This window comes from Benincasa hispida, chromosome 3, assembly GCF_027475165.1.
Source record: "Benincasa hispida cultivar pf3 chromosome 3, pf3_genome.v1.1, whole genome shotgun sequence".
In the NCBI taxonomy this organism is placed as follows: Eukaryota; Viridiplantae; Streptophyta; class Magnoliopsida; order Cucurbitales; family Cucurbitaceae; genus Benincasa; species Benincasa hispida.
In genome coordinates this window covers 46,242,559-46,263,870 of record NC_143480.1, presented here as the reverse complement: position 1 = coordinate 46,263,870, position 21,312 = coordinate 46,242,559, and the positions used below count along the sequence as shown (strand labels likewise).

Below are 21,312 nucleotides of genomic sequence, written 5' to 3'. Positions count from 1 at the left end.
ATAGGATCATTTTTTATTTAGAATGGTATGTAAATTGTGTTAGGATCGATGTCTTAAATCTCGTGGTCATGTAGTTTATAATTGTATTTATACAAACTTATTATTTATCTAATAAAATAAATTGTATTATATTTGACTTTTAGTTACATTAACCCAAAAACCAATAATTAAGGTTCGAGGTTATTAGATAAAGCTTAAACATATTGTAAAGGCATACAGGTAGATCATGTTTAAGTAATAACTTGAATAGTCTGTAATAGATGGATAAGGTTGAGTACCTTATTCAGCTGACACTACGGATACAATCCGCTTTATATTTGTTATAATTGTTGTAAATTGCTACAAATAATCTGATCTTGATCATTCATGTGAAGACATATGAGCGAGGTTATCCTATACAAAGAGTTTGTATAAGACCGACAAAATGAACAGTCTCTCTTTATAACACCATTGCTATAAGAGACTTACATTTTGCTATGATGTTGATGACCATAGGTGACTTAACCTAAATCCTGGGTGAGTTATGAACTATTGCCTATGAGGGCGACTTTTTGATTTTTATGGGTGAGAGTGACCTAATTCGTTCTAACTCAAAGAGCCTACTATTTTGGGGATTCGTCTGATTGGAGAGCTGGGAACACAGCTTCACAAGAAATTCGCTCCTTCACTATTGTTAGGGTAAGTAGATAAATTGTTCTCTTAAAGACTGATTATGGGGTTGAACAATGTGGCGCCACACCTTCTCCTGGTCCGTGAGAGGTTTGGTTATATTTGGATTATAATTAATTGTTAATGAGAGGGATCAGTGGTACTTAAGGAATTATATGTAACTACAGGGGTAAAATAGTTAACGAGCAATTTGTGAAGGGTCAGCACAGGTTATATTCAATTGACACATAAATATATCTATGGTGTGCAAAGCAGTTAATAAAGGTTTATTAATTTAACTAAAGAGTTTAATTAATCAATCAATTATCATTGGAGCTTCAATTCATAGGTCCATAAGGTTCCCTTGTTAGCTCAATAAGAATTAATGAAAATTAAATTAATTTTGGATTAATTTGAATTGTTCAAATTAATTAGAGTTAATTAATTATATAATATATAATGTATATAATGTATATGATACATTAGGAGAGAAACAAATATTTGAGTATGATTCATATAAAAACTATATATTAAAATTAATATAAATATAATTCATATTAATACTAGAGGTTATATGGGAGAGTAATAAACTATAGATATATATAAATTATATATATTATTAAAAATTCAAAATTTTGAATTTTGAATTGAAATAAAAAAGGGAAGGAGTTATTAACTCTCTAACCCCCTCTCATATAAGTGAAACAAAAATTATGGAGAGATCAACCCCAATTACTTCATCTTCATCCTCTATCTCTCCACCAAAATTCTCTATGTGTGATTTTTTCTCTCAATCAAAATTTTCTTCCCTTTCACAAAATTAAAATGTAAGTCCACATAACTCTACGTGATTTTCGCCTCGAGAATAACGAGGAAGAACTTTTGATAGTGCCCAAAGGAGATCTTTTTGTGTTCGAGGACTTGCTGCGAAGTTTCATTCATGTTCGGGAGAAAGAGTTCAATCTGTGATACTTAGTTGTAGAGAGGAAAAGCAAAGAAGAAAGGTTCTTCAAGGGTAAGCCTCTCGATCCATTTTTCTCTCTAATTTTCTAAGTAGAAAAGCATGTTTAATGTAAAATGTTTATCGTTGTTTCTGTCCTTTGTAATTTCATGTTCTGTAAAATGAAAACGTGACACTATGCATTCGTTTACTTTCACTTCAAGGTATTCCAAACCCTTCAATTAATGTGATAGAATTGAAAGACATGCTAAAATGAGCATAACCTTTGATATGGTACTTGTACTATCATACTCGAGATTAGAGATTCGAGTCCCTACCACACGTTTTAATTTAATACCTTCGCCCAAAAAAATTGAAAAACAGGTGTGACATCATTTTTACAACGTCATTCACTTAGATTTTATGGAGTAGGTGATTTGTAATAATTAATTAGGCAAATGATTTTAATGATATAGTACAAGAGTGAGGATATGAAGAATTAAACTTTAAACTCAAAAGAAGGTATAGGTGATAACAACAATATTAAGACGCGTTTGGAATATATTTTCAAATGTTTAATTAAAAAAATAAGTCATTTTAGAAGAAATAGAGTATTCAGTAACTACTCAAAATGGCTGAGTTTTTTTTTTAAACATTTTTTCTCAAGTCAATCCAAACGGCGAAAAATTTGTATGGATGACCCCTATTTAGGAGCCCACTCGAAATTTGGCTTCACTTTCACAAACAAATGAAATTTGGCCTTTTGCTAATGTCATCTCATTGTGAATTTACCACTTTAATCCTTCCTCATCTCTTTTGCAGCACTTTTTCGTTTTTTTTTCCGTTATTGCTGCTTTTTTTTCTTTTTCTTCTTCTTTCTTTTTTTTTTTTTTTTTCGTTTCTGGTGATTTCTTTTGTTTATATTGCCCTCTGGACGATTTCCCTTTTTCTTCTCTAGTGATTTCTGTTTATGTCACTTTCTTTTCTTTTTTTTTTTTTCTTCTATAGTGATTTCTGTTTATGTCACTTTCTTTTCTTTTTTTGTTTTTCTCTCTTTATTTTTTTGTTTTACAGTTTTTTCTCGAAGAAAAAAAGTTACAAATGTATAAGATGAAAAACAAGACAAAGGAGAGAGGAGTAGGAGCGAAAGCAGAAGCGGGGTGCGAGGAGCGGGAGCGGAGAACGGGGAGTGAGAAAATGAGAGGAAGAAACTAAACGAATGAGAAGAAAATTGAAAAAAAATATTGCAACTATCTTATGAGGATCAAGATGAAAGAGCGAGGAGCGGGAGTGGAGAGTGGGAGCAAGGAGCGGGAGTGAGGAGCTAGAAACAGGCCCTCTTACGCATTTTGAGATCGAAGGGGTACTTTCACATGTAGATGACTTTAGTAGAAGACCAAAATTTAACCGTTTTTTAAGGCGAAGCCAAATTTCAAGTTGGCCCCTAAATAGGGGCCATCCGTATAAATTCTCCTAAACGGATCCTTAGTCTTCTATATAATTATAAATAATATTATGCACGATTTCTAATTTCTTTCCTGCCAACTTTCACATCAATTTATTCATTTATTTGAACAGAAAAGATATTTTGTAGAACAAGGTAAGAAAACTTATAAGTTTAATTTAATTCTACCTTGAAGTGTGAGTATTTTTTTGATATAATTTAATTTTAATTTATAAAAACCTTTATATAACAATCATTTTAATTCTTGTCGTTTTCTTTTTTACTTCAAACATATTTGAACGTTGCTATCTTGGCTGAGAATATGTACAGGAGTGTGATTAGATTGTGGAATAATAGAAAAAAAAATCGATATAATTAATATTTTAATCATTTAGAAACCACAGTAACTACTTTTGGACTACGATGTAAAAATAAAAAACAATTACTATGGACAATAATTTTAGAGTTAATAATTAATATAGTAACAATTTTAAAGTTACAAATATAGTAACATCTCACTTATAATAGACCCCAATTTAGATCAAAATTTTAGTATATTTGTATATTCTTTTGCATTGTCCATATAATAAATAGTTATTTTAATATATAATAAATTGTCAAAAGATTAAAATGAGATTTAAAACTGGTTAAATTATAAAATTAGTGTTCTCTCTTATACACATATTAAAATTTACTCATCTACGATCAAAATGTACATAAACTCAACTCATACAAAACTTGCATTGTTTGATGCAAAAGTTCAAAATACGGTAACACGAGCCTCAATTTATGATGCTATTGGGGTTGATTCAAGGAGAGATAGAAGTGATTATAAAATAATTTTACTATCTTTTTTGTATTTAGTAAAACATATTGAGATTTGATTCATTCATTTCATACCTTTTTTAAAATCAGTTTCCTACCCACTTTTAGATTCATTTCTTAATTAGAGTAAACAAAATATATGGTTTTAAACCATTATTTAAATTGTAAATTATATATATATAAATTAACACTAAATATATTTTAGTTATCATATATATAAAATATGACGATTTAATATATATTTTTTCGAAAAATTATTTCAAATGGTAAAACTGTTGAAAATATTGACAAGATATAACAAAATTTTAGAATTATTAATGATATATATTACAAATGGTAAATGGTCAATGATATAGCAAAAATATTTACAAATGGTAAATGATACACTTCTATCAGTGATCAAAGATGATAGAAGTTTATCAGTGTCTCTATAATTGATAGTTCTAAATTTTTGTTATATTTTGTAAATATTTTGGTTCACTTTTCTATATTTAAAAACAACCCTATTTATCGAACATTATAACTAATTTATTCACATATAAAACTGAAGCTTACCAAATAATTATATGCTTCATATTATAAATGATTTTTATTAAAAGTATAGTTGCCATCAATTATTTTAAAATTACACCAATTTCAAACTAAAGCCTTAATGTATTGTCTCAATCAAGAGGTCACAAATTTGACTTTTTACTCAACATGAGTTGAACTAAGAAAAAAACAAAATACAAAAAAAAAAAAAAAAAATTAAAATATCATGGTCTCATAGTTTAAAGTTTGTTCACTTTTAATTGTCCAATTTTAGTTTTCATATTTTCAATAAATTTTAAATTGTTAATTTTTATCGAAATTGATTAAATAGTTATGATAATTTTCTTGCAAGAAAATACAATATGTGAATATGTTTTAAAAAATTATAGTAAAATACTATTAAATAACAAAAAGTTTTTTTTTTTAAAAAAACTCATAATAAACCAAAATTAAACTTAAGATTTATTGCAAAATACGCATTAAATTAGAACATTGAAAAAGTATAGGACCAAAAAAGTAAAAAGTAAAAATAAATAAATAAATAAAAATCGAGCTGCATTGTGTCACAGTTATGTTTATCCAAGATTTGTTATCTATGGTCACATGTGCATCGTGTCACAGTCATGTTTATCCAAGATTTGTTGTCTATGGTCACATGTCCTTTCAACCTCTTTCTATCATGCTTTCATATGATGTATTTTAGTTTGTTTTTTAGTACTTTTTGTTGTGAGTGATCGCAAACTAACCATCAAATTCTCATATATGGAATAGTATACTATAAAGTCGTTATGGTTGTTTATTGTTTTATAGCCTATTACAATCTTTATTTTCTCAAATCATGTTTTCGAACGTTTGTGAAAATTTTCTTTTCTAAATCCATTTTCTCTAAAATAGGGATGGAGGTTGCGAGAGACACCTAGTGTACCATCGATCATTCGAATGGGAACTAGCTGATTTGTTTGTGAGCGAAAACAGGTGTCACATTGCACTCGCACCGCATATGATGGCTTGCAGCATAAGCAATTAGTCTGCTTTGAAAACAGAAAAAACCGTGGGAGAAATTTGGCGGGAATGAGAAATGGAGCCCCGAGGAGGCGGAGATGGAGGTTTTAGCCCTCGCGCCACCGTAGAAGATATCCAGAGGAGGCTGGTTCGACCGTCGTCGTCGCTTCACTCTCTTCCACCGACGCCGTTATTCTACTTCTTCCTCCAATAATTTCACTCGGTAATGTTTTCAATCTCCTCAGGGCCTGAACTTCTATAATTTCTCTTGATTAATTCCAGGTTTTCTCGCGGAAAAGCTGCTCAAGGCCGAATTTCATCGCAATTTGAGGCGAAATACATGAGGCTGTACCAGAATCGAGAAGCGAAAAAAGGAGAAACAGCAAGCAAGAAGAGGAAGCTCGAAGATTATTTGGATCCGGTTCTCCTCTCTGCGGTTTCTTCGAAGATCAGTCGGATGGAAAAGATTCCTAAGATGACGGTAAAGCGAGAGGTTAGGGATTTTGAGTGGCCTGTCAATGAATTGAGGATGTTGATGGAGGATACGACAGTTGGAAAGGAGAAAATTGATGCTGTTAATCTTGGTAATGACACTGATAATCTCATAGAAAATAATGAAGACGGAGATGTTAAGTTCTCTACTCCGTTTCAAAAGTTTGAACACACTGCATTAGTATTGTTCGAATTATGAATTAAAATTGAAATATTAAGTAACAAATGTACGAATGTAAAAAGTTGAATAGAAATAAAGAATATCAGAAGCTTCTGTCTGTTCAATTGCATCTTGTAGTCATACAAAGGGCCTCTACCGCTCTGAGCTGAATTCTTCATCCCAATCTTGAAATCCCCTGGCCATTTACTTCACATAATTTTCTATTCAAAATACGAAAACACAGCTCATCATTCGGTACTACTCTCAAAGCACCAAATCCATGCTCAATTATGATTGGCTGAGAGGACTTTGGAAGATGGCGAGGTGGTGCACTAGACTTGGGTGTCATCTTGTGGTGATTTGTTGAGAATGCGTCCAAAATCCCATATTGACTAGATTAAGGAAGGATATAAGCATATAATCGAGGGACTACATCTTTATTCATACGAGGCCTTTTGGGTGAAACTAAAAATAAAATTTGAAAAATACCATATCATTGTGAAAATATACAGTTGTTGGTTGTCCTTATGACAACACATGGTACCTTACTTTCCTTTGTAGCTAATTTTTCTTTCGGCTTTTGATGCTTTTGGATTGCCTTTTTTACATGCTAATGTCATACATGGAGAAGAACAATCATCATTGATATTTTGGACGATATTTTGATGAATTGAGATAACATTTTACCGAGTATGATCCGTTAAGAAAACTGGGCATACTTTTTTGCAATAAAAAAATTAGGCTGTGATAAGAGGACACTAGTGTGCCACCTGTGCTTAAATATTTGGCAATATAAATGAGCCCTTATCCATCCTATAACCATTTTATAAAGTAATATGAGAAGTCCAAAAGTCATTTGAACTCTGACAGATATATTCGAGGGATCATTCTTGTTCAAATGAAATATTTAGAGAGGAAAAATTTCCTCTCTTTTCAAGTTTACGTTCAAATTCTTGCGTGCTTTATTTCAAATTTCTGTTTCATTGAGATAATGTCCAGAGTACTGCTTCAGTTAGGTAAAGTGAGGTTGTTTTGACGTATGGTTTAATTAGTTGTAATTATGTCTTGTTGATAGTAAGTATATATAACTTCTATCATCTTTGATCATTGATCGAATAATACAATTACACTCTTTGTCATCATTCTCTTTGAGAATTTGTGAAACAGAACGGGACTGAATAAGTTGTTAACAAATTGTTAGAATGAAAAAAGAGATACCAATTCTGAGACTTTGATGCATATATCTTAAAATTTAAGCTTTTCATCAAGGCAACGGCGTTCATATGGGTAGTGGGTTGTAGTTGGTATAATACATAGGTTAGTAAGATTAGGATTTCTCTGATAGTTATGATCTTTTTGTGCCTTTTGGACTTTTGGAGAATCCTGACTGACATTGAAATGGGAGCCATAGATAAGATCAGTCTTATTTGAAGTTAATTCAAATTATTTGATGAAACTAAGTGTTGGCCGCTTTTCGATTTGTAAAATCTCTACATGACGAACTAGGAATTATGTTAGTTAAAAAGGCTCCACTTATTGACCTTTTTTTAATGAATAATAGTATTCGATGTGAATAGAAATGATGTTGGTGAATTGGCTCTCACAGTATGCAACAAACTAAAACATGTGACTTTTTCCATTCGTTTGATGAAAAAGCCTATAGGAGGTGGTTACTTTGGATTTGGTGAGTTCCTTCTTTTCTTTATTTTTTTATTCTATTTTAGTTGCAGTAGTTAAGTCAGATGTCAAGTTTGTATATGTATCATTGTCTGATGGAATCTTTCTATAAAGCCATTTCTACTTGTATAGAACCACAGGGCAGCATTGGTGTTGACTTCCCAATCATTGTTTTAATAGGCTGAGTAAGTACCTTTAATATTTAGCCTCGAGATATATGACTTCTTTGGACCATAAAAAGCTTACGTCTTCCTGAAACACTAAGCTTAAAGTATTAAAGTCTTGTGCAATGATTAGAATAATAATATTAATTTGTTTCATTTTTTAAAATATATGAAGTTTCTTTTGGGTAATGGAATGCTGGTACCTGAGTTGTGACAATTCAACTCATCATTGGGGATAATTGGCTTTGTGGCTTCGAGACCTATGCTTTCTATGGGCCATAAAAGGCTTATGCGTCTTGAAATTGCTTCAAGGCTCAAAGTCTTTACACCTTGTGTAATGATCATAATAATGACACTAATTTGTTTTATTCTTAAAAAATATCAAAGCTACCTTTGTCTTTACACCTGTGTGATTAAACATTTACTCCTACTACTACTACCCAGGTTTTTTAAAACATTTAAGATAAATCTGTCCTGTTGGTGATAATTGTGGTGATGCTAAGGATGACCTTTAGATAGTTTATATTATTATTATTGATATATTTTAAACGTATGTTGAATTTTTAGATTTTTGCATAATTTTTATACCGCCTTCAAGTTTATGCCTTGCCTTTTCAAGGAGAAAAGTTCACATTTAGCATTTTAAAACATTTTTTTAATTACTTAATTGTTCTTGTATCCCTATGATTTGAATGTTGTAAAATGCTACTACAACATGTGAGGGTGGTGCAAGACTTTGGACTTTCTAATTGAGAATATATAATGTATGAACCAATTGAATTATGCTCAATTTGGCATGAAATGATTCGGCTTTGTATATGCATTGACACGGGATGAGCCTCTTTTAATTATGAGATTCCCTCGATCTTGAAATTCGTATTGTCATGCATTTTCTTATCTATGTCAATATTATGGACAAATTCTGAATATCTTTTCTTTGTAGGTTGGGAAAATATATTTTCCAAAATCATGCATTTGAAGTAAAAGACAAGAAAATTGGGTTTGTTTCCAGGAAAACGTTTTGCAGATAGAGTCTTGGTAAGTTACTCTAAACAAGTAATATTGAAAACCAAAAAAACATGACAACTTAAGAAACCAGAGGCGAAATAAACAACGTTGTGAAGTAAACTTAAGAAACTAGAGGCGAAATAGACAAGTAAGTTGTGAAGTAGATCTTCTTTGGAATAAGATGATATATGCACTATTCATTTCTATATACTAGTTTCCCATACTGCAGGGTTTAAACTGAACAAAAAAAAGTGAAAGATAAAGAAAGGTTAAGAAGCATTTATAAAAGACAGGGTAAAGAAAAAGAAAAAGAAAAGAATTATTCTCTTGATTTGCTCAATCTCTGATAATGGCGTCGACCGCTGGTAGTGAATGATGTGTTAATTTTAGGTCCTTATTGTAGGTTATCTGATATTGTCTGATGTTTACTATTCCTTTGATTCTCTGTGCTTCTGCTCATGTCTGCTGCTTGCAGCCTGCAGGTTGGCACCCCACAAATGGATGTTACTGACCTTTTAACTTGGCCACCACCAGGGACGAGGATTGATGCCTGCCCATTCCTGATGAAGAATCATCGGGATACGAGATTTGCATTTGGTTCTCCATCTTCCTTAATACTCTGGCAGAGTACTGTATAACTTCCTTTTTTGTCTGCACTTTGAGTTGCATTTACATTGATATAGAGCATGGAATAGACTTCTCAAAAGGAAAAGCACATCTCCATTTTCATTGTTTATTATGTTTATAAATAAATAAGAAAAAAGTTTTGATTTGTGGGTGTTAATATTGATTATTTTTAAGGATAAAACTGTCATTTCAATTTCATTAATTTTGTGGATTCCATCGACTTCCTTTTGTTATTTGCTCTGTTCTTTTATCTCTGTATCGAATCTCAATTTAAATTTTACTTTTATTCCAAACATTATCTTCTCCATGAATGCGATATTATTGTATATTTCTTTTTGTTCTTTCCAATTGATCTTTATATCAAAGTTGACACTAATTTACACTTTTAATTGGTTTTCCATTCTTGTCTGAATTGGTTATCTCACTGTTCTATAGCTTAATTAATTGACTGAAATTCCCATTCGGAACAGACGTTTCTCTGGCCTTCTACCAAGTTTGTGGGCCTCTGGTGTCACTGCAGTACGAAAGTAGTCTCATTAAGGCCTTTTACATCGCTCTTTTGCCCTGCCAATCAGAAAATGCTCGGAAGAAATGGCAAGTCCTCTCTCCCTTTAAATGGTTATAGGTTGTCGTGCATATACTGTCTGTTCTTTAATGATTTGAATTCAATGTTTTTCATTCTTAATCCCCTCCCCTCTGCAGCCACCTCCTTTGACGTTTCTTAGTATATCAAATCAACCACCAGAGTCTCAGCTAGTGATGGCTCAACAAGACGATGGGTGGCCTTTGGGATTAAGACTGCTAAATGCTAGAGTTGGATTGCTGGAAAATCGAGACTTTCCTGGATCAATCTCCTTCAACACTTTGCCTACTGGATCTCCCATCTCCTTCACGGACTCTTCAGATCTTGATTCTGAGGTAGTGTCTCAAATTCTTGTTCCTTTCTTTTTTTTTTTTTTTTTTTTTTTTGTTATAAAGGGTCAAATTATGTGTTTCTTCTATTGGAATGCCTTGAATTCAATATCTAGCACTCTAAACTACCGAGTGTGTCACCAAGTACACACTTTTAGTGAAACACGGAAATTTTTATGTCGATTCTCTATTGTTTTACGTTTTTCTTTGTTGTCGTTTCCATAACACATTTCTCCGCTTCGTTTCTGATTGGATTTCAGTCAAGTGGGTCGTTCTTCCATGCTAAAAGCATTACTCTGGGTAGTCTAATCGGTGGTTCTACTCCTAGGATCATGGAACTCTCGAGAAGATCATCAAGAGGAGGAAGCACAGAAGCCAGCCTAGGATTAGACAGAAAGATCAATAACTACTTCAAGTTCAAGTCCAAGCCATGGTTATTTTCCCTGTGCTGCAAACTGAGCACTGACGCCGTCATTGCCACTAGAACTCGCTCGCTGGCTCACTTTCTAGAAGTGGAGAGGAGGCGAACCGCCGCTGCGGCGGCCTCCCACCCTCCGCCAATTGCCGAAAGAACCAACAATATGTTAACCAGTTGAAACAATGGTTTCATTAGCCAATGGCAAAGTTGGTCCTCAACAAGTAGGAAGAGGCCAAGGAGAGTGGTTAATTGATGGGAATGGGGTTCTTGGTGTTGTTTTCATCTTGCCTTCAGACAAATTATTAGGCTGCCACTCATAATACCGTTAAATGTGCCAGTAGTGAGTTGCTTTTCTTGGGTCTTCATCAGCTGTTTTGAGATTTGACTCTTATCTCTAAATCAGGTACTCGAGAACCCTTTACTTTAAAATTGCTTGTTACCTTTTTTTTCTTTCTTTCTTTCTTTTTTTTTACACATTGTGAAGCGAGAAGATGGAACTCAAAATTGATAATATAAGTTCATGTCATTTGAGATGTGACCTATACTCATGTTGGCTTGTTCATTACCTCTCTTATTTTTTACATATCCGGATGGCGAATATTACTCTTTTGAGTTTACTTTCTGGCTTCTGTTCATTTAATTCAGAAAAAAATTTAATAAAATGAAACTAATGTAGATATTTGTAATGTTACTTTCAGAAACTTGTTTATTCTTGACATTATTTGATAAATTAGGAATAAGGGGAGGGATTAAGAGGGTGTGAAATTTTTAGGAGTTGGCTAGTAGTACATTCGATACAATAAAGAATGAGAATAAATGTAGGAGGACTTAGATGTATGGACAGATTTAATATAAGCCGAGTCCCCCTTAACTTTATGCTCTTTATATAATATATATACAAAAAATTGACTTAATCCCAACATTAGTAGTTAGCCTAGCGGTAAATATGGTTTTTAGCCATCTACAAACTTAAGTTCAAGTCTCACTCCTTATATTTATTTTTTCAGATTTTCCTTCCTTATAGTCTTTCCTTAATAGTAACATTTTTTAAGTATAGTGACTACGGAATGAAAGATTGAATCTCTAAGAAAGAAGGTCATGCCAATTATCTTTGTGCTAAACTCATCCAATATGGTGACATTCTACAACTTTAATTTTTTCAATTTTTTTGCTCACTTGTTTAGATATATTTCGTTACATAATTTTCTTTTTTTACCATTGCACATTATCGATCGAAGTACATTAATTAATGATAGACATTTATCGATGAATGATCAAGTCTGTCACTCATTTTTTGTTAAATTTATTATTAGTCAACTTGAATATAATTCAATCGATTAAGTTATTATATTCTCGATCAAAACATTAAAAATTTAAATTCTCACCTATATGTTTGTTGAAATAACAAAAGGAAAGAAAAAGTATAGTTTGATTTATCATATCAATAAATTAAAAATGATGAGAGCATGATATTTACTTTCAATTTCTATCTGTGATTGTTCGGATACTCATTGCTATTGGGCCTACATTTAATTTTCATATCAATAATAATATAATAAATAATTGAATGTAAGTGCTATTCGACTTATTCCCTATCAATAATTATTTGCATATTTGTTTCATAGATATTAATTATCATGAAATTTCTGTGTTTGATTCACAAGATTTCAATTTTTTAAATACAGGATATTATTATCCATGGAATTTTAAAATTCATCTGACATAAATTTTTTAATACCTTTCATATTAGTGGGATTTTTATACATGAAAGATGAATAAAGTTTGATTAATTAATAAATTAATATAAATTAATTATTACTATTAAATTTAATTAATTACGAAATATAAATATATTATATAGATCCAATAAATTTCAACTAATACATTTATCATTGATATTTTATGTTATCTTAACTATTTAATATAAAATTTTATTATTAATTATTAATATTTTAATTAATTAATATTTATGTAGTTATTTGTACTAAATAGATAAATAATTTAAATAATGTCTAATTCAAAAAATATTTATTTATTGGTAATTTAAGTTATTAAATAATCCATCAATATAACAATATGTTAAATAAAAATTTAATTATGACTATTTTAGTGGTTGTTTTACATTTGATTAAATAATTATTTTATTTTAGTTTTTATATTTAAATTTGGTAAATCACATTCATTTAATTTCTAGACATTAATTATTCTGCAAATCCAAACACAAATATTAAATATCCCAAACATTTAAGTTCAGGACATTTAATATTCATATCCATGAAACAATATCACGAAAGCAATCTCTTAATAGAATAAAAATGGTATGCAAGTGATATTTGGTTTTCTAATCTGCCATTGCTTATTTGCTCATTGTTTGCCATTTTTATGTCTCATCATTGGTTTACATCTATAAGTTCATTAGCAATAGACATATATTATTACTAATAAATATAAAATAGTCCATTCGATTACTGCATTTGCTTGGTAATAATGTAAGATCCTCAAGTATCTAAAGATTCTCAAACATCTTTGGATGCCTTTACAGAGGTCATCTCGAGAATTTTAGATGCCCTTCTCAACATAGATTTTTAAAATCCGTGTGTTGAGTGCATCTCCAAACCTTCTATCTTTTTTCATATATATATATATATATATATATATTATCTTTTTGAAAAAAAAAATAATAACTAAAATCATAGAACTATAATAATTTAAAAATGAATTCAAATTAATAAAAACAAACATGTTATATAAATTCAAATTATATTGATTATAAGTTAATGAATAGTCGTGAAGTCATTCCTGAAACATTAGGTAATTTAAGACATTCTAAAATAGAAATCCTATAAAACAAATATGGTTATCCAAGTATTCCCAATATCTTCAAAAATATTTTTTTTTTAGGAAATATCTTAAAAAGTATTACTACAAAACAAAAATAATTATCTAAAATTGATTTTTACTTGTTTGACTCTTCTTCATATTTCAACCCCGCAAGTGAGAGGAGTTTTAGATGATAAAAAATTAAATTTACCTTTACCCAAAAACTTAAGTTGACGAATGAAGGTAAATTTAATATAATATCTAACATAGACATCTAAAAATTCCAGTTATCTACATTTTTAAGAAAAAAAACAAACGATCCTAAAAGTGATCGAAGATTCGAATTCTCCTCTCATATTTATTGTACTACACAAATTATAAATATGTATTTCTAAACTGGAAATAGTTTAAATACACAAAAAACATAATTCAAACCAAAATCAACTTAAAACACAACAGAAAAGTGGAAACATTTTATGAAAAATATTTTCTGTTTGACTTGGGGGAAAACAAAGTCGAATGATCTTACAGTATCCATGTTGTACCTTAGCAATTTTTTTGGTTTTTTAAAAATGATACTATTTACATTGCTTTCAAGAATAAAGATATTCTTGTATAGTTTGCAGTTGATCTTTTTATAAGTTAAAATTTCCCTTTATTAATTATGGAAATTTACTTACAAGGCTATATACAAATCAACTTTTTTAGGAGTCATGCTCTTATTTTGGTTTTGCTTCAAAATAGGGAGAGAAAAAAAATGATTCCGCGCAACTCTTATACTCCTCATTTATTAACCACATAAAAATAGAATTAGAAAAAAATATATATCTTTAAGAAAACAAAAATATCACATAGCATTATTTTATTGCACAATACTTATGATGCACTGAGATAGGTGCATTCAAGAGAGTACCCAAATTTTTTTTAACAAAAAAGAAGAAAAAGAACCGGACAATAAGAAGATATCAAATAACTAGACACAACATCTAGGAGTATTCAAAAACTTGATGACCTGATAAATCCAATCAACCCAACTCAACTCGTACTCTTTTGGTTGGCTTATGAACTCATTTGGGTTGAGTTCAAATAAATGAAAATTTTATGAATTAGGTTGGTTCATGGATTCACTTCAAATAATCAACTTATTATTAATATAGAAAATGTATGTTTTTAGAGTTGTTTTCAAAAATAGAAAAATGAGTCAGCTTACTTATAAATATTACAAAATTTTATTGTCTATCAATGATAGATAGACACCGATATATAGTGACATTTTGTTATATTTGAAATATTTTTAACAATTTTATTATTTAAAACAATTATAATTATTATTATTTACTATCAATACAATTATATATGCATTTGCATATATTTATTTTAATTTCACTTAATTTCATAATTTTTTTTAGATAATTTATTCTCCAACGATTAATGGTAGCAAAACCATCTTTCCGACTTTATTCCTTCTATGACATGAGTCCCATGACATGACAACAACTAATCATAGAGTCTGATTAAAATAATAAATAAGAAAGTCGAAAATCAAAAGTCAAAATATCAAGAGGTTTTTTTTTTTTTTTTTTCCATGAAGAGTGTATTTAAGTTACTTTAAGGATTAAAATTAAATTCTTAAGAAAATAGAACCTAGAATGAAAAGTAGAACGAAAAATTTGAGGGACCAAGACCACATTATTAAACCTGATTGATTGTAAATGAATCTCAGATGATTAATGTCTTTCAAACTGCCAAGAGTGGCTGCGATTTGGATGGAGCTTAATTAAATAAATGAGCAATTTATGAAGCTTTATTAGAACTCAAAACCATAAAAAGTACTCAGCAAGCATACGACTCAGAAATAGTAACTTGCTGCAGCTTCAGTAAGAAAACGACGAACGACAGATTCGACCACCTTATACTTACTCAAGATAATTGAAATCGCAACGACACTTGTAGCCATGCTTCTTAGGCATTCAAGTAGATTTTTAAAACAGAACCATTGCTGTTTTTCCATATCCAAGACTCTTACATTGACTGGATAATCCGCTTTGCTCGAACAAGACCCCAAGGAGAAGATGTCATTTAGAAACTCTTATCAACCTCCTCGTCACATTCAACTGGAAATCTTCCTGTACTATGGCCACCAATCTTCCCAAACGACCCCAAAGCTGATAAGCTCTTGAAGCTACTACTGCCCTCACTGAAATTTGACTTTCTCGACCGCCTTAGTTTTGATGAATTAATTTCAGGTTCTGCATTATCAGTCACCTTGATCTTTGCCACGTGTAGTTGAGTAATGCTGCTCCGACAAAAAGGGCAAAGCGGGGCGGTAGGACAATTGCTCGAGCTATTTGGCTTCTTGTAACAGCATAAAGCTAGGGTGCAATGGGCACACATTTGATGACCACAAGGATCAACCTCTAAAGTGCAGGCCTGCTCAAAGCATATGCAGCATAACTCGAGATCGCACCCCTGTTCGAAAATTTCCCCAAGAGAATAAGAATCAGAATATGTGCAGTTTGAGACAACTATGATAGTATGTTTCACTCGTTAGAAGTTGTATCTTTACATCGCAACAGTTTAGCTGGGTCGCCGAGGCCATTCTAATGGATGATTATAGCTAGAAGGATTCATGTGTTCACATATATATGGATGTTTTGCTCTGTGTTTTCATGTTTTTGTGTTTTTGGTATATGGATGTTTTCGTGCCCTAAATGTAGCTGAAAATTGAAATGCGTGCGATACTTAAGCGTCACAGTAATATCCAGTCATTTGTTAACTTCAAAATCCCAATTCACAGCAAGTACAGAGTTATTTCTAGTGTAATAGTAAAATCTCAAATATGCCTATTGAAGAATTTTCTTCAACAAATTTCATGCATTATTGATTTTAAACAATATGAATCATCTGCCTCACGAAATCTCAAGAGGAAAAATCAATATTACCTCAGATTCTGCATCATCGAACTCAACATCAGATTGTAAAGGAGATGGAGGTGAGTAGGAATTCTCCTTCAAAATGGCCTTCTCTCTCTCCATGTTTGCTTCCACCAAGGCCCTCTCTAGCAGAGCTTTTGCCTCTTGATTTAGCTCATTGATGAATTTCAGTTTTGATGGCCAGACAAGAGGTTCTGCTGCTGCAGGATTAAGCAAGGCAGCACACATCCAATTCTTGCGCTTCATAGCAACCGTGTAAGGTATTCTCCTGCAATCAAGTGCCGACAAGTTCAAAAAATTAAGATTGAACAACTGCAGTTAAAAATTTCCAAGAAATTGTGATTGAAAGTGAGCAACAACTTGACAAGATGCTATTGTCCTAGGACGTTAATGCTATTTATAATCATGATTCACTAGTTCGTGATTTCAAAGGAAGAGTCACCAATGTTGTTCTGAAAGCACGTAATCCGTGAGAACAGAAAAATAAGAAAAAAGAACTCTGAAAAACAGGCACCAGACATTTTCACTGAATTTTTGTTCCAAGAAAACGTATCAAGACAACAAAGTTCTATAGTAAAGCTTAAGTTATATGCAATAGTTTTTGAAATATAATTACTTTTGCAATTTCTTCAAGAAGCTACAAGAACTCATTGGAAGACCTCGTAGAGATTCTTCACCAAATACATACTGCATCTCCTTTCCAAAGTTACAAAAGAAACCTCATAATGAAAATATCATGAAGTTTTTCTTCGGATAATATGTCTGAAGGATGAATTAAGGCATCAAGGGGAGGTACAGAGGAGTGAATTATGGAAACTATAAACCTAACATGCGTTTTTTTTTTTGGACGAAGTGTGGGTTTTAGAAGTTTAGGTTTACATATTTAGGACTTATGTAGCTCGTGGGATTAGCAGCTCCGACACTTGGACTATTCAATGACATACTAGATGAAGGCTCAGTTTCAACGTCAAATAGTAGAAGCCTAACTAGTGAGTCAGATGCCCCGGGACTTGGAATAAGAGCTCAACAATGAGGGATACAGGAAAAGAGTGATCAGTTCATAGAACTTGCGCTTACCCAGCTGAATCCACTTGTAATCTTTCTGCTCCCCACGCAAGCAATTCTCGAACACATTCTAAAGAACCACTTCTAGAAGCTAGATGAAGAGGCGAACTCCCTGGATAGCTACAGAAAATCAATGTAATCTCTCTTAATTTTAAAGAAAGATCAGCTTATACAAATACAACCTACATCACAATCTGCTTAGATATGTACCCATAAGTACAAGTTAAAGCACAAACAAGAGCTCCATTTGCCAAAAGGATCTGGATGCACTGTGGCTGTCTTCGACGTGCAGCTATATGCAATGGAGTGGCACCTCCTCCATCTCGAATGTTCACGTATCTGATAAATCCCCTGCCAATGACATCCATTTCAAAGTAAATACAGCATCAAAACACAGGAGATCGAGATCTGTGGCAACGAGAAACTGACCAAGTGGCTGCAACTGGAGCTGAATGGGCAGCAGAAATTATGGCTTCTAAGCAATCTGAGTGACCATAATAAGCAGCATAATGCAGGCAGGTTCGGCGATTTAGAGAATCAAACATAAGAATCTAGTAAAATCATGAAAACAACACATCGTTAATGATTACTTTGTAATTAAAATAAGCATACACCAAAAAAATTCAATAAATCATACAAATTGGGACACAAACGTTTGCTCCTGCTTCAATAAGTTTCTGCACACAGGATATCTTCCCATTCATTGTAGCCAGCATTAATGGAGTCTAAGTCGATCACAGCCAAAATCAAATTAAACCAAAAGAGGAGATACAGAGAGCAAACAAAATGGATTAACAAGAACATACTCAAATTGATTCTAGTTGAAATCCTCACCTGTTTGTTGCGATTCAACACATCGGGATTCACAGACCGATCCAAGAGGAAAGAAAGAATCTGATTAAACAGCAAAAGTTTCCACCAATGTCCAATTATTGATTCACCAAACAAGAAAACGAAAGAAAAAAAAGAAAGAAAGAAACCCACCTCGATCTGACCATAAGCAGCTGCGATGTGCAGAGCAGACATCCTCGAACGAGGAGTGGTCTGTTCCAAGACAGTTGGATCAGCTTTTACCATAGTCTCAACAAGCTCCAAATCCCCATTCTGCACAGCTCGGAACAGCCCATTTTCAAGGCGTTCGCCGCAGCTCAAGCCCTGACCCATCACCTCTCCGGCCGGTTACCGTCGTCAGCACATGGAGAGGTGCCCAGCAACTGGTTCACGCGCCACCGCGTGCGGTGGTTGTGCTGGTGGATTGGGGCGTTGCTGTAGCTAAACGCTGATTGTTGAAAGGGAAATTTCTTCTCCTTCGGCTGCTTTGTCTGTTTTGACCCTTTTTGTGTGAAATTTATGACTATTGCTATCTGAATTTGACCCCTTCTCTTCTCTTCTCCTCTGAATCCGAGTGCTGTTTTTATTTTTATTTTATTAATTAAGAAAAAGCAGATAGAATTTAGTCAATTAATTATTACATTAATTGATTAATCTCAATTGCTTTTCTTTTTTTCTCTCACTTTTTCTTAAGTTTCAAAAGAATTAGGCTACACGGTTGGTGACGTGAAACTTTTACGGTAAGATTTTTTTTTAAAAAAAATTATATTAATACTGTTTTCTTTTTTGGTTTAGGATGTTTTTATTTAATTAGCAAAATATCCATTTATACTCCCTTAAACTTGGAATAATATCAATTAAAATACGAACTAATAATTGTATCAATTTAAATCATGAACTTTTATAATTAATTTTGTATATTATTGATTAATTAACTTGATCATAATAATATTATGAATAAACCCAACAAAGGAAATAAACCAAGAAAGAAAAAAACTAGATAAGTAAAAATACAGGAAAATAATAATTGAAATAAATTCTAATTAACTTTTAACACCTCCCTCAAATTCAAGGTGGTAGAGTAACAACCAACTTGTGTTTGTGAAGCGACCAACTGAAGTTGATCACGGAAACTAAAGAAAACTCCCGAATCAAATCAGACAGATCTAGGCTGGAGACAGAACCCACGAAGAACTAAAACATAGAAAACTTCTGGGTCGAAGATAAAGATGCTCATAGAGAGACTTAAAACAGAACCTACGAACTACTGATTTGAAAACGGAACAGAGATTATGGAAGATCAGAAAACAAAACAAAGGCTGAAACCTAAAACAAGAACGCAGAATCAACAGGTGAATCAAATATGGACCTACCTCCGTCGATAGAGGCAAAGATCGGATAGAAGCGAAGGCTAAAAAAATTTAAATCTTAGGACTTAGAGCTCCATATTGATTTTGTATATTATTGAATAATTTACTGGATCATAATAACATTACAAAGATAAATAAACCCAATAAAGAAAAAATGCTAAAAAGGAAAAATTAGATAAGAAAAAAAAAATACAAGATTAAAGTGAATACATTAATTCTTAAACGTGTGTAAACTTCTTCTAATGTTAGTTTTATAGAATGATTAAAGTGAATGCACAATAGTTTTAAATGATATGTTGTTTAACAATCTAAATTGATTCATCTATGAAAGTTTAAAGGTTTAATTGATATAATTATAAGTTACACACGAGATTTTTTAAACACAACATGATGAAGGGTGTAAATTGATATACTACAAAAGATGCAAATATTAGTCCATAATTAAAATTGATACAACCACTAAAGTTTAGAATAGAAATCGATATTTTTCCAATATAATTTAAACATTCATGCTTATTTCACTCTTAACAATTTAGATTTTTAAATATGTTATTTAATTACTAAAATTTTAACATAAAAGATTTTGAGTACAATGATCTTTAAATAACGTTCACATCGTGATTTATAATTTAACTAAGTTAGCTTCTCATGTGGATAATTTTTATATTACCAAACACTATTAATTAGCTCGATAGAAATGGACGATTTCATTGACCCACACCTCGGTATGTAGTTGAGTTCTACATTATTAAATACTTAACCCGACTTAGATTTTTCTCTTTAAAAAAAAAAAAAAAAAAGTCTTCTTTGATGTTTTTAGAATACGAAGTTGCATTAGACTTGAAAAGCTTCCTGTCAAGTAAACGACCGTCAAAAATAAGTTGTAAAAATATAGGTAGGAGAAACATTTATTGTATACTTGATACTTGAGATGTAAAGTTAGGTGTATAAATCTTTTACACTTTTTCATATCATCTATATTATAAATCAAGTTTAATTCTTTAATTAAGTGCTTATCAAGTTCAATATTTCTTGAAACATCTTTGTATGTGTCAACCCAAATATTCCAACCATAATCTTACATGCCTATATAATGCATTCCGACAAATTTGATAACTTAATTTCCTATATATATATATATATTCTATATAGTATTTCCCTACTATGTATTCCTTATATCTACTAACAACATGCATATATATACGTATATATGGAAAGATATAAGATAATTTCAAAATTAATTAAAAAAATACAATAATGTAAGAAAAAAAATCACAATTTTCTTTTCCAAAAACTTCAATCAGGTTATAACACATAAAAAGTACAAGTCTAGATTTGTTTTTTTTTTTTTTTTTTTTTTTCTTTCCGTTAAAGAAATTATAATGTTGTTCTTCCAAGGCCACAATGACCATAATTAATTTCAGCAAAACAGAAGCTCAATTTAA

General features: G+C 31.5%; 3 protein-coding genes across 5 annotated transcripts; 2 read left to right on the top strand and 1 right to left on the bottom strand.

Annotated features, from left to right (window-relative positions):
• The first annotated feature begins 5,244 nt into the window (after nt 1–5,244).
• LOC120069887 (uncharacterized) lies at nt 5,245–6,167 on the top strand. Its single transcript, XM_039021708.2, has 2 exons — nt 5,245–5,579; nt 5,673–6,167. The coding sequence occupies exons 1-2, from the start codon at nt 5,467–5,469 to the stop codon at nt 6,079–6,081; spliced, it is 522 nt and encodes a 173-aa protein (XP_038877636.1). The 5' UTR covers nt 5,245–5,466; the 3' UTR covers nt 6,082–6,167.
• A 754-nt stretch (nt 6,168–6,921) lies between these two features.
• Nucleotides 6,922–11,396, top strand: LOC120069886 (uncharacterized). Of its 2 annotated transcripts, XM_090311581.1 has the most exons (6): nt 6,922–7,904; nt 8,827–8,921; nt 9,367–9,518; nt 9,989–10,112; nt 10,221–10,436; nt 10,691–11,396. In XM_090311581.1, exons 4-6 carry the CDS (start codon nt 10,110–10,112, stop codon nt 11,024–11,026), a joined length of 555 nt encoding a protein of 184 aa, XP_090167707.1. In that variant the 5' UTR covers nt 6,922–7,904; nt 8,827–8,921; nt 9,367–9,518; nt 9,989–10,109; the 3' UTR covers nt 11,027–11,396. The 2 variants fall into 2 exon arrangements, with proteins under 2 accessions (XP_090167707.1, XP_038877635.1); XM_039021707.2 differs by having other exon boundaries at nt 7,737–8,921; nt 9,367–9,523.
• A 4,049-nt stretch (nt 11,397–15,445) lies between these two features.
• On the bottom strand, nt 15,446–19,239 carry LOC120069895 (putative E3 ubiquitin-protein ligase XBAT31). Of its 2 annotated transcripts, none has more exons than XM_039021725.2 (8): nt 18,651–19,239; nt 18,501–18,560; nt 18,320–18,391; nt 18,096–18,217; nt 17,877–18,017; nt 17,679–17,786; nt 16,611–16,869; nt 15,446–16,137 (listed from the first exon to the last, which is right to left on the bottom strand). In XM_039021725.2, the coding sequence occupies exons 1-8, from the start codon at nt 18,828–18,830 to the stop codon at nt 15,748–15,750; spliced, it is 1,332 nt and encodes a 443-aa protein (XP_038877653.1). In that variant the 5' UTR covers nt 18,831–19,239; the 3' UTR covers nt 15,446–15,747. The 2 variants fall into 2 exon arrangements, with proteins under 2 accessions (XP_038877653.1, XP_038877654.1); XM_039021726.2 differs by having other exon boundaries at nt 18,304–18,391; nt 18,651–19,069.
• Between the last annotated feature and the right edge of the window lie 2,073 nt (nt 19,240–21,312).

Coding starts and splice junctions, on each gene's coding strand:
- LOC120069887 (XM_039021708.2), top strand. CDS start 5,467: ATGGAGCCCCGAGGAGGCGGAGATGGAGGTTTTAGCCCTCGCGCCACC. Junction 5,580..5,672: donor CACTCTCTTCCACCGACGCC/GTTATTCTACTT, acceptor GATTAATTCCAG/GTTTTCTCGCGGAAAAGCTG.
- LOC120069886 (XM_090311581.1), top strand. Junction 10,437..10,690: donor CTTCAGATCTTGATTCTGAG/GTAGTGTCTCAA, acceptor ATTGGATTTCAG/TCAAGTGGGTCGTTCTTCCA.
- LOC120069895 (XM_039021725.2), bottom strand. CDS start 18,830: ATGGGTCAGGGCTTGAGCTGCGGCGAACGCCTTGAAAATGGGCTGTTC. Junction 18,218..18,319: donor TTATTGAAGCAGGAGCAAAC/GTTTGTGTCCCA, acceptor TGATTTTACTAG/ATTCTTATGTTTGATTCTCT. Junction 17,787..17,876: donor GCTTTAACTTGTACTTATGG/GTACATATCTAA, acceptor GATTTTCTGTAG/CTATCCAGGGAGTTCGCCTC.